This window comes from Typopeltis vanoorti, chromosome 2 (assembly GCF_054136105.1).
Source record: "Typopeltis vanoorti isolate ZY-2024b chromosome 2, IOZ_Tvanoo_1.0, whole genome shotgun sequence".
NCBI lineage: Eukaryota > Metazoa > Arthropoda > Arachnida > Uropygi > Thelyphonidae > Typopeltis > Typopeltis vanoorti.
In genome coordinates this window covers 49,039,359-49,052,996 of record NC_143550.1, presented here as the reverse complement: position 1 = coordinate 49,052,996, position 13,638 = coordinate 49,039,359, and the positions used below count along the sequence as shown (strand labels likewise).

General features: G+C 35.4%; 1 protein-coding gene across 1 annotated transcript in view; it reads left to right on the top strand.

The window, feature by feature from the left end:
• The window catches only part of LOC150108995 (WD repeat domain phosphoinositide-interacting protein 3), a 118,019-nt gene that overhangs the window by 44,336 nt on the left and 60,045 nt on the right, over nt 1-13,638 (top strand). Inside the window, exon 5 of the mRNA XM_090411260.1 lies at nt 12,144-12,238. Coding sequence (XP_090267386.1) covers nt 12,144-12,238 — 95 coding nt within the window. The remainder of the gene's footprint in view (nt 1-12,143; nt 12,239-13,638) is intronic.

Below are 13,638 nucleotides of genomic sequence, written 5' to 3'. Positions count from 1 at the left end.
AGCTCTGCTAATGCATTCCTGGATGCTGACAATGTCAAGTTCTTTCCTAATATCCTCATTTTTAATATGATATTGCCACTGATGCCATCTGTTCACGCCTCTAATCCTTCTCAGGACTCTCATATCTGCGGTCTCTAGTCTTTGGTCAAGTGTTTTACTTCTGACCCAGCTCTCAGATCCATAAGTTAAAATTGGTTTGAACACAGTCTTGTATACAGCTAATTTAGTGTTCTGACTAATTTCTTTCTTATTCCATATGAATTTATTCAATTGACTTCCCACGATACCAGCTTTGCTGATTCTGCTGTGTATTTCTATATTTAGTTTACCATCTTCAGTAAAAATTGTGCCTAAGTAGCTGAAATGTTTTACTTGTTCCACAGGTTCTCCATTCACAACACAGTTGACATTTTCAATGATTCTGCCTATTTTCATTGTCTTTGTCTTTTTATTGCTGACCTTCATACCATATCTATTACAACAGCTATTCAATTTAGTCAGAGAATCTTGCAGACTTGTAGCGGATTTATTTAGAAGTATAACATCATCCGCATAAAGCAAAGAGCTGACATTAACATCTCCAATTTTGATATCAGGTTTAATACCACATTCCTTCATAATGTGATCCATATAGATAATGAATAACAGAGGGGATAATGTACATCCTTGTCTCACACCAGATTTAACATTAAACCATCTTCCTGTACTTCCTTCAATTCTAACTGCTGACTCACAACTCAAATAAAGACTAAGTATTGCTTGATATAATATGCTATACCCTTCGATTTCTATCCTTGTTAGAAATTGAAGAGTGTAGCTTATACCTCCTCAGTTAACCAAGTTTCACTGATACCAGCAACCTTGGGAGAGACTAAGTCAATCAATGCCATAAACTCATTTCTTTTATTCCTAATGTTTCTAGTATTTGTATACAGAAAAACCATTGTATTGTCAGCTTTCTTATAGCTATTATTACTCTCCTCATACTCCACCTGGCTCTGTAATATAGTGTACACACCCTTATTTCTCAAGCCACTATCTCACGTGAGGCATCCCTGCAACATTCCACCTGTGCAATTTTAGTTTCCCTGTCCCAACACACTCACTCGCTAGAAAACAAGTCTTTCCAAATGCTTGCACTCTTCTGCATTCAAATGCAATATACCTTTTGCATGTCACTCCCTTCTATCCTCAAACATACTCCATGTATCCACATATTCCAGGTCCTTCTTCCTGCGAATTCTCACCATCTCATTTGTCATCACTGCTCTTCTCCTCCACTCTGCATTATCACACAAGAACAGTACGTTCACTATCTTTCCTGGACACTACTGCACTATGTCTAATATCAACCTCAAATCTCATACTACACTATTCACACTACCTCTCAAGTCATTTGTCTTAATAAGCATTACTATCATCTCTTCCACACTTTCAACTCTCTTCACTGCCATTGCCCCACACACTATCATTCCACTAGGTAAGCACTCCTCTGCCCCCCCCCCCCCCAAATCATTGAATCTCCATACATGACACTCTGAATACATTCATTCATCCTTTTCTCACTGGCATCCCTGACTCTTATGATTTGCAATTTTTCTCTCTCTGCCACCTCTCTATTCCTTCCACACTTTTGTCTTTCTGCAATTTCCTCTCTTCCACCATCTCTCCCATTCTCTTGCCTTTCTCTCTCTCTCTCAAATGCTGTTCTTTTTACTCCCTCTCATTCCTCTCACACTAGCCAACCTGTCTATCCTCCCAAGATTTTCATTCACCCTCCTCAACTCAGTCTTCATTCCTTCCATCTCATTTCTCATCAGTTTAGTTTTTCTCTCCACACCTTTTTGTTTTTAGTTGCCATTCTCACACACACAGAGAGAGAGTCATGGCCATCAGGCAAGCCATCTCCATCTACTAAACTACCTAAGCTAAATCTATATGTAGGTCTTTAACATTCTCTTCATCCTCCAACACACTACTGGCATCCACAATCTGAAAATCACTCATTTCTGAAGCACTATCTTTGCTGCTGCTAAATCCCGAGATCAAGACACTCGTGTCTCCCAGTGCCTCCCACATCCTGCATTTCATGCACACATACACATTCCCATCTCGCACTTTAAGAAAGGTGCGAGACTGCCATATTCTTAAACAATTTAATGCATACTGCATCCATAGCAAGCTACAAAATCTTCAACCAGGTTACAAATAACGTGGTCTTTAAATCAGGAAGGGCTAGGGCTGTTATTGAAACTGGCAGCTGCCATGTTGAATATAATCACTAGACATGGAGACAATACTGAGATCATAAAATCCTGACTAAATACTGTCCTCTCACCAACCCAATATACAGTTTTGCAGATAACAGCACATTGCACTCCTCCCTTTCATTTGATAAACCTTACTCTACACAACTCACCTCAACCTATGGAACATCAACCACCACTGTCCTCATTTCTGATCTCCAAGCCATCCTCCAATGGAATTCAGATAACCTTGTAAATTTCAATGCTAATAAAACCAAATTCTGTCTTATTTCTCACAAAAGAAGAACCATTTTCTCCCAATATTACTTTTAACAACACCAAAATTTTCAGACAATATGAGATTTCTCTTCTTGGAATTACACATCAAGCCTCTCCTGGCATAAACACATCATAACCATTGCATCCTCAGCTTCTAAAATCTAGGATTTCTTTTTTTGCCAAGATGTTACTTCACTTCTGAATGGCTGTTAACCTTATACAAATCGCAAATCTGCCCAGCTACTGAATATTGCTCTCATATTTTGGGTGGAGCCCCTAAAAGCTCCACCCCAAATATAGTACTTAATACAAAGGAGAGCATTTAGACTTATTAATGACCCATCTCTTACCAACTCACTCCTACTTTCACACAGATGTTTGGTTTCTGAAATATGTGTATTCTATAAATATTTCCATGGGAAATGTTCATCTGAAATAGCATCAATAATTCTCCCACTTAGTACTATGCTCTTTGGAACACACGCAGCTGCTGCTCAACATCTCTTTGCATTGCACCTTGAAACCAACAGAACAAGTTTCTTTTCCTCCTCCTCTATCTCTGCTACTGCTGTATTGTGGAACAGTCTTCCCTCTGATGTATTTCCCAAGGAATATAATAGTCTTTTAAATCAAATGTAAACAAGTTCCTCCTTTTCCAGTCCACTTCCCATAAATGGTACTAATGTGCTATAGGGTTGATTAACCAACCTCATGTGTGGGCCCAACATAAAACAAATACTATGACAATTATGCAAAAAAAAAAATCATAAGTTCGAATAGTGCAAACTATTCAAACCACTATTGCCACAAAATAAATACAATATTATCTTTCCTTACTACTAATACTTAACCTTTTTTTAACAGCTCGTGTCACTCATTTCATCAGTGTTCGTGAGTTATGTTCTGAAACCTGCATATTCCCTTTTTCTTTCAATGGAACTTTAATATATTGTTTTTTGTAGTATCTATTTGTGTGTGTGTGTACACACATCTTATGATTTCTTACCTGCTAGTTTTATATAATGAGATTAGCTTCTCTATTATTCCATATCAATTTATTCAGCTGTCTTTCCACCATATCCACTTCGCTTATTTTGTTTTCCATTTCCATATTTAATTTGCCATCTTCACTTAAAATTGTTCCTAAACATCTGAAATATTTATTCATTGTATAGGTTTTCCATTGAGAATGCAGTCAATATTTTTGTGTCCTTGTCTATTTTCATTGTTTTGTCTTTTTTATTGCTAGTTTTTTGTACCATATTTGTTACAACAGTTATTCAATTTAGTTAAATAACTGAAGACTTGTTTGATTCAGAGGTATGACATCTCTGTAAGGCACTTGAATTGAATGTCTGATTTTGATATCAGGTTTAATGCCATTTTATCTCATAATGTGGTTTGCATAGTTGATGAGTAGTAGTGAGATTAATGTACATTTGATTTTACATCAAACCTATACATCCTTCATTTTACTTCTGACTTTGATCTTGATTTAGCTGTACATTGCATTTTATAATAATTTTATAAATTTTTAAGTAGCCATAAGCATACAAGTCTGTCTTATCAGCCATCATTAAGTTTCCACTTACTGCTAATCATTTTTAGCCTTTTTTATTCTAAAAAATTGCATAAATCATAAAATCTTCTTATAAGAATCCTTATTTAAAAATTTATCATCCATTTCCTGATATGTCCCTTTAGTCAAGAAGTATACAGAACACTATGATGTACTGCATGATAAATTTACATTATTACTACCATTTCTATCAACAATTTTCTTCCAGATTAGTCTCTCTCAAGACTTCAGTACTGTTGCATCTTATATTTTGGACTTCTGAGACACTTCTGTAGATCTTGGTCTCCTTTTGGGTCTTTCTTATTGTCTTATTTTTAACACAATTCTGTCATTGACAGCATCTGTTCACCCTTAATTTTTCTCAGTAATCTGTTGTCCCTAATCTTTGATTAACTGTCTTATTTCTAATCACCCAACTCTCAGATCCATAAATGAAGATTAGTTTGAACACTTTCTTATATATAGCTTGTTTACTGCAGTAGCTAATTTCTCTTATTTCATCTAAATAGTTACTTACACTATAGGTTTTCCATTCAGGGTACAGCTGATGTTTTAAATGTTTTCTTGCCTATTTTCATAGTGTGAAAATAGTGCATTAGTCTATCTTTTTATTGCTGATCTTCATGCTAAATTTGTTTCAGAAATTATTTATTTTAGATCATTGTGAAGACTTATACAGAATTTATTTAGGAATAAAACAATTCATAAAAAAAACAGCTGAGTTTTGAATATTTTTGATTTCAATATCAGTGTGATGGGGGATCTATATAGATGATAAATAACAGTAGAGAAACCATGCATCCTTATGTTTAATTTTAGTTTACATATGCATATGTAAACTAAAATTAATTTACAGGATTATACAGGAATATATACATTTTAGAGAGAAGCTAGAATAGAAAGATTTAATGGGAAAAGAAAGAATTTACAGTGATTAAAAATAAAAATCCTCTCACTATTGTTAAGTCATAAAGTAAAGGATTAGCTTGTTATAGTAATGGATAATTTAATTTTGAAGGGCATTGGTGCCAGCAAACTTTGGTTTGGACTTTTTTTGTTAGTTTGTTATTGTGAGTGAGGTCACAGTAGCTGTTTACTCCAGTGAAAGGCTGACTTGCATTCTGTTTTTTTATGTTCAGTTTAAAGGATTTTCAGCTATGTTGAAAATATTTGAATACGTTTGATTAGAACATTTTTTCTAGATATGGTAGCTTAGCCCATTAAGTCATATTTGTGGAGATAAATGTTAATCTTTATGGAAAATAAAAAGTATAAACTCTGAGGATATCAATCTCTTTGCTGTGCTACCATGGAACTTTATAGAAAACTGTTATTGTGGAATTTCTTGCTGTCCTAGAAGAAATCCTGGAATTGTCATCTAAAGACTTGTTTCTCATATAAAGAATGAAAGAGTGTATTTCAACTTGGCAAGTAACTGCTAACCTGAGGTAAGAGATTTAAATATATTTAAGAGGATATTTTCAAGGGACTTTGAACTCTTATCTGAGAGCTTAATGTGACTCAGCATATGACTACTTGGTAAATGTTTATACTGTTTATAGAAAGGTGGGAAAATTATCTGATTACAAAATGAGTGATTAAGACTATTATAACAAAACATAATAGGGACAGGACAGTCTGAGTTTGATAGTTTGTGGATCTATAATAGTCTGTATGATGATTTCTGGATTAGAATAAAAAATAAAATATTTTTTATTTTAATCCAGAAAATAAAAGCTAATCCAAAGTATGAAATCAGTAATTCAGAAATAAGAAATTTTTTTCTTTATTGAATCATTTAATATAGTTAGTACTGTATATTCCATTGTATAAATTTATTATCTCTGCTAGGGATGGGGATCTGCAGCTTTTGTGATCCTCAGTACACATTTTTTTGTATATTATTCTAAGCAAACTGAATAAGATGGGATTCTGATAACTTATCATACTTGATTTGAAAATAATATAAGTTAATAATAGCCTTCTCCCTTATTAGAAGCTATTATCTTGTCAAGAGTATTGTAGATATCCATGATGAGAAGTACTACTAGCATTCTGTGATAAAGTGTAGGCTTTGCCAAGTATAGGCATCATCATCAAAGCCTGACAATATATACTTTATTTTTTTTATTTATATGGGCCCTACATGGAGTCAAAAGACTCATTGCAGGAGACCCACTCTATTCTTTAACACAATGTCTATCATTCATCTCCTTAAAGCTATTCACCATTGTGGTGGTCAAAACCACTTCTGGAAACTCATTCCACTCATTAGAAAAGAACCTAGTCCACACATCCTTACTAACTACACTCTTAGCCAGCTTCCAGGTGTGACCTCTTGTTTTCCCCCTACTCCCCCATGTATTGAAAAATTTGTGTGAATCTTATAGTATCTCTTTAGTAACTTATAAGTTTGTCATATCCTTTCTCTTCTACCGGTCAGCTAAACTCTGCAACACACACACAACTGCTCAGTCTATCCTCATATGGAACATTTCGCAGACCTGTCACCAGCTTGGTCACTTTTCTTGGGATTCTTTCCACAACCTCTCGATCCTTGTAGCGGATTTATTTAGAGGTATAACATCATATGCATAAAGCAAAGAGCTGACATTAACATCTCCAATTTTGATATCATATTTAATACCACTTTCCTTCATAATGTGATCTATATAGATAATGAATAACAGAGGGGATAATGTAAATCCTTCTCTTACACCAGTTTTAACATTAAACCATCTTCCTGTACCTCCTTCAATTCTAACTGCTGACTTATAACCCAAATATAGACTAAGTGTTAATTGATATAATACTCCATTGACACCATATAACTGTAGCGTATTGAATAGCTTCTCTCTTGGCACCTTGTCATATGCCGTTTCCAAATCGACAAAACTTAAATAAATACAGATCTTTGTTATATTCCCATGCTTTCTCAACTATTTGTTGTAAAGTGAAGATCTGATCCTGACAGCCTCTATTTGGTCTGAACCCAGCTTGTTCTTCACCAAACTTTTCTTCCACAATTCTTCTCAACCGTTTCTCAAGTATACTTGCATAACCAGGAACACTCAATAGAGAGATACCTCTGTAATTCTCACATTCAGTTTTATTTCCCTTTTTATATATGGGTACTATTAGAGCTCTACTCCAATCATCGGGAATTCGTCCCTCTGTCCAGGCTTTCTGAACTATGCAGTGCAGCCACTGTAAGACTTTTATACCACCATACTTCAGCATTTCTGGTCGAATATCATCTAATCCTGCTGCCTTTCCACATTTCAAGCCTTTGATGGCTTTTTCTACTTAAGTATGGATATGTATTCCTGACTGTATGCCTGTGGAGTGTTTTTTACCACTGTGCTATCACTGCTTGTTTCAGTTAGCAATTTTTCGAAGTAATTACTCCATACTTCAAGGATATCTTTTTCTCCGGTTTTGATGTCACCTTTATTATCTCTAACTCCTTTTACAGTACTCTTTCCTCCATTTCTAAGCTTCTTCAACAACTTCCAGAATATCTTACCACCTTCTTGATATTTATTTTCTGTGTTCTTGCCAAAGTCCTCCCATGATTTTTGTTTATATAGTACACGGTGTTTTGCTTTCTTACATTTGTCTCTGTATTCTCTAAGAGCACAAGCTGACTTATTTGTCAGGAACTTTTGATATGCTTTCTTCTTTTCCTTCACTGCCTCTTTAACTTCCTGTGTCCACCAGTTCTGATTTTTCTATCCTTGCAGACAACCTCACCACATGCCTCTCTGGCTGAATCAATCAGGGTTTTCAAGACTTACCACTGAATCTCGAAGGTTTGGTTCCTGTTCTCAAACTCTCATTTTTTTTTCCAATAATCTTTGTGTATTTTAGTCTACAATTCACATCTGAGAGCTGCCCAACTTTTATTCGCTTTAAAACTTTCTTAAATGTTATTCTTTTCAATATGAAATTCAATTTTATCCTGCTCAAGACTAAATAGTGATCACTTCCAATTTCAAATCCTCTGTACACTCTGGTGTCCTGCACCAGGGAGAAAACATCACTATCAACAATAATATAGTCAATGAGACTTTTCTTATTCCTTGCCTCTTCTCTCCATGTGAATCTGTGCACATTTTTATGGTGGAACATGGTGTTAGTAATAACCAGTTCATGTCCTGAGCAGAAATCTAACAGGTATTTGCCATTATTATTAGCTTTGCTCTTTTCTCAAAATTTTCCCAAAATATTTTTGTATGTCTGACAATCATTTCGTACTCTGCTATTTAGATCCCCAACAAGGACCAACTTTTCCTTTTTCATTGTGTCAGTTGCTTTTTCTAAAGCATCAAAAATTCCTCCACTTCTACCTTAGTAGAACCTTCTGTGGGACCATAGGCACAAATAAGTCTCATTGTCCAATTCCTCATTCTGATATTTGCCCACATTACTCTACTTGAGATTGCCTGCCATTCAAGAAGATTAGCCTCGTATTTTGTGTTGAATACTATTGCTACTCCTTCTTTTCCTTGATTGTCATTTCCTGAATATAACATTCTGTATTTATTGCTCAGAAAGATCTCACCAGTTTTGTCTTTTTTGTTTTAGTTACCCCTATTATGTCAATCTGGTACTTATCTAATTCTTCAACTAGCTCCATTTCTTTGCCATTCTGGCTTCTTACGTAGATAGTACCGATCTTTAACTCTGGTGATGTTAAGTTGGGGTGTGTTTTCAGATTTGCTCCAGTAGCTGACTTTTCGCTGTTCGCCTGGTTCCCTGGCGAAAACAACGGGGGCCTTGTTTAACTGGGTGATGCCCCAGCCAGCATGAAATTTTGTCATGTTGTACCATTATTTTCTATATTGGTTTAAGCCAATAGGAATAAAACTTGGTCCCAAATCCCAAATTGCCAGCCCATCCTCGTTTGTTCAGTATCCAAGTAGATACCCAACAGGGTGCACCACGAGAAGGTGATCATTGGACATTAGGTCAAAGTCCTGGTTGGTTCTCCACATTCCTTTGAAGGCTATGTGGAGGTCTCCTCTCAGTTATACAGCTTTGACCCTTAAGCACCACCCCAGATCTCTACCCTCATCAACTTTCTGTAAACTAGTACTATCAATATGATATGAGGTATATTATCTTTTTATTCCAAAGTGCATTTCCTTATATTTTACAACATTGAATTGACAACCTTTGTCCACTGCCAATTTATTGAAGTCATGTTGTAACATATCTTCATCACTTTATCAATTATTGCCCTCCTTTGTTTTGCATTGGCAAACGACCGATTCCATTCAGATCTTCTGCTATATCATTAATTACAAGTTAAAGAGTAGTGGATCTAGTACAGAACCTTGGGGCACTCCACTAGTCGCCCTCATTCACCTTGATTCCACTCCACCATACACGACCCTTTGTCAGCCACTCCCCTATTCATGCCACCAGCCTCATATCTATTCCCATTGCTCTAACTTATGTAATAATTTTCCATGCAGTATTCTGTCAAATATTAATGCAGGATCTTTTATAAAGCCATTCTGCCCCTTTATAAAGTATCATATTCCTATCCACTCATTCCTGAATTTTACTTTTAACCATCTTTTCCAATACTTCAGCCACCACTCCAGAAATATTAATTGGTCTCTAATTTGCCACTTCTCTCTCTCTCGGGGCCACCTTCTTACTCTCTTTCTACTCTGTTGGAACCTTGCCTCTCTGTGACTTAAATTAAACAACTCTGTCAGAAGCACTGCCAGTTCATTTGCACATTCTTCTAGCTCAGACATATGTCTAGGCTCATTGCTGTATTCACATTGATATTTTTAAATATAACGAGTACCTCCAGTTCATCCACCTCATTGCTCACATCAGCCTCTATCACCTCAGTAACTGCAAAGTCACCACCAGTGACAATCTACTGAAGGCTTTTTTACCAAAATCTAAATATACCACTGTGTTGTATTCTCTTACTCCCTCACTCTTGTTATAATCAATAAGTATATTGCTAAAACACTATCTTCCTTTAGCAAACTCATGCTATCCATCAAAGAGAATGCTGCTGCTGTTAGCCTAATTCTGAATCCTGGTCTTTATTAGCTTCTCTAACACTTTGACCACAATTCCAAACAGACTACCCAGTAATTCAAAGCCTTAGTACCCCCTTTATGAAGTGGAACAATTTTGTGCTCTTTCACTCCTATGGAACTTGGCCTAATTTAAGACTCATGTAAAAGAGGTATGTTAATGCTCTTATTAATTCCTTGGAACGTTCACTCAGCACACCTAATACACACACACACACACACACACACACACACACACACACACCATGAAGTCCTACAGCCTTATTGACATTATTTGCTCAATTCCTCACATACCTCCTGCTCACTCACCATCAATTGTCCCCCCCCACACACACACATTGCTTTCAAGTTCTGCATGATGCTACTTTCACGAGGATGAAACACCTTTATGAATTGCTCATTTAACATCCTTATTGTATCATCCTCAGTGGCTATCATTTACTCCAACCTGTATCGTCCTTCTATAATAATTTTTTCTTCTGCTGCCCTCATACTGCACTTTTGCTTTCCTTATCAAGCAAGTTACCCTTCTTTATTGCTCTCTGTAACTGACTATTTCCACTCTCTTGTGTTGTCTCAATAATGCCCTCCTCTAAATTACATCCTTTACCTCTTTATTCATCCATTTTACCCCTACCTTATTTGACTTCCTGATCTTTGGAATGTATTCAGACATTGCTTCTGCCATATTTTGTCCTCTTTCACTTCTTTGGAACTTGACCCAATCTAAGATTCATGTTCAAGAGGTATGTTAATGTTATTATTAATTCCTTGGAATGTTCACTCAGCACACCTAATATATATAACATGAAGTCCTACAGCCTTATTGACATCATTTGCTCAATTCCTCACATACCTCCTGCTCACTCACCATCAGTCCCCCCCCCCCCCCCCCCCCCGACACACACACACTTCGCTTTCAAGTTCTGCATGTTACTTTCACAAGGATGAAAGTAACATCATGCATATGATAACACTCGATTTTACGGCTTTCAACATTAACTTTCATTACTTCATTTTCTCTGCTTCTGACAAGATAAGTGATTTACAAATGACAAGATTGTTATAATCAATTATAGATCTTGTGTTCCTACCATTCTTAGTATGTTTATTTTACTTTTTTCAAAAAAGTTTTTAAATTATTGAAAATGCAAAAGTCTAGCTCTTTACCATTATTTATGTAAATTTTTTTCTGTATTAACCTATAACATCTGTGATTGGATTATTTCTTACTATTGCTCCATGTATGAGAACTGAATGTTCTAGATGAAATCTAGATCAAGTATTCATTTTCTTAAATTAATTCTGTAGAAGTTCATTTCATATTTGCTAATAACTAGTTACTTTTAATATTTTGTAATGAAAATACCATATATTAAGTTAGCATTACAAAACTGAAGAGGAGGGAAGATAAACTGAACCCTTTTCTTACAGAAACTAAATGAAAAAGAACTTTGTACCAGTTTCTTTTAGACTGTATATTTCTTCTAAGAAAATTGATGAATTAAATCTTTGGCCTAAACAGCAAACTTGCCAAGAAATCAGGAAAATTATGAAGATCACTTTAGTATAAAATTATGCAAATTCTGAAGGGATTAGTATAATTTTATCCTGTTCTGTTAAAAATATTGTTGTTCACAGTTACATCATCCTTGCTGAGGAATAAGTATTACTTTTCTAAAGCCAAGTATGCTGGAATGGAATTAGCACTGTATTTAGCAGCATTATGAACTATTCATTTATATATAAATAATATTGAAGTTCATTTACTGAATTAATTGGTACTGAGAGAAATCCCCCCTCCAAATCAAGAATGTCAGTTGTCATGTAATGCTGTATTTCCTTTGAGCAGATTTACATATGTATAATACAGGTGCACAAAAGGAATTTTTGTCTTAGATGGGGGATTTTTCTTGTTAAATTTCAAGAATGTTATTACTTTTGTGGTTGGCTTATAAATTTCTTTTTCAGGATTGTAGTAATCTTAGAGAGTATGATCAAAGTTTATACCTTCACACAGAATCCTCAGCAGCTTCATGTCTTTGAGACGTGTTCAAATCCTAAAGGTAAGGCTGTATTGCATGTTTTATATTCCTTTATATCCATATTTATATATCTATAGACATGTACACAGTTGGTTTACTGTTGTCCTAAAATTTTTGGTTGCAAATTGATTTAAGTAATTTTGAAACAGTTTCAAAATTATGTAAACACATTTTAAAAATTTATACACACTTTAAAAATATTATGTTTCATGAACAATATATACAATTTAATTCATTTTAGTAAAATTATAGAGACTACAATTATGTTAGGAATAATTACTTTAATTTCCCTGTGTTTTGACCTTCATATTAATGTCATCATCTGAAGTGCGCACGTGCACACACACACACAAAGACAAGCTACATTACATTTCTAATAGTAAGCCAAAGTGATTCAAGTCTCACTTTGTCATGGATGTTTGTGAATGTTCTTGTCTAGTATTATGTGAGACACCACTTCTGTTTATTAGAGGCATTCAGAAATAAGATGAAAAAAACTGTTTACTTTCTAGAGCAAGATTTCCATATTTATCTAATAGCATCCATATGATGGCTAGAGAAGAGTATTGCCTTTTGTGTGTTAGATGAACAGGCTGGAATACAAGATTTTTTAGCTTCACTGCTGAAAAATCTTGTATTGATATTTTCATCATAAGATGAATCAAAGAAAAAAGAATCCAAATGACCTTGAAAAGGCTTACAATTTGGTCTGCTAATGGAAATCGAATCTTAAGCCTTTTCAAGGTCATAAGTTTGAAGGATTATTTGGATTTCGATGGAGTTTGTTGAAGAAAATGAATGGGAGTGAATCAGTCAACAGCTTAAGTGAATATAATATAAGAAGCCAAAGAGCAACTGTTAAGCGTGTGGGGGGAGGGTCTGGTATCAGCTGAAGTTTGCAACATCTAAAGGTCTGAGACAAGGATGTGGAATTTCACCAACCCTGTTCAAGATTTACCCAGGTTGAAATGTTCCATGGAGAACTATGGAAACTGAAATGAAACATTGTTATTCATTCACTATTGTTAGCTAATCTCTGGCCTAAACAGTAAACTTGCCTCTTGCCCAAATGGCAGTCCCTTCTGATCATTTGCCCACCTAGGTTTTCACCACTCTCTCACACCTGGATGCTACTCTAGTTACCTCACTTAAAGACAAGGCTGACTTACTGACATCACTCTCTCATTTCCTGCATTGGTGACCTGGGCAAAAGTTACCTCCATTCCATCAAGAACTGCTCTCTTCATGTCACCCAGTCTCCCACCAGAAAGAAATCCAAAGAATCCTTAATACCATCTAGTCCTGATGGTATCCCACCTATTCTATTAAAAACTTGTGCCTTAGAACAAACACCTATTCTCTATAGCTTCTTCACTCTATCCCATTAAACTGGTATCTACCTACAACATAGAAACAGGCCT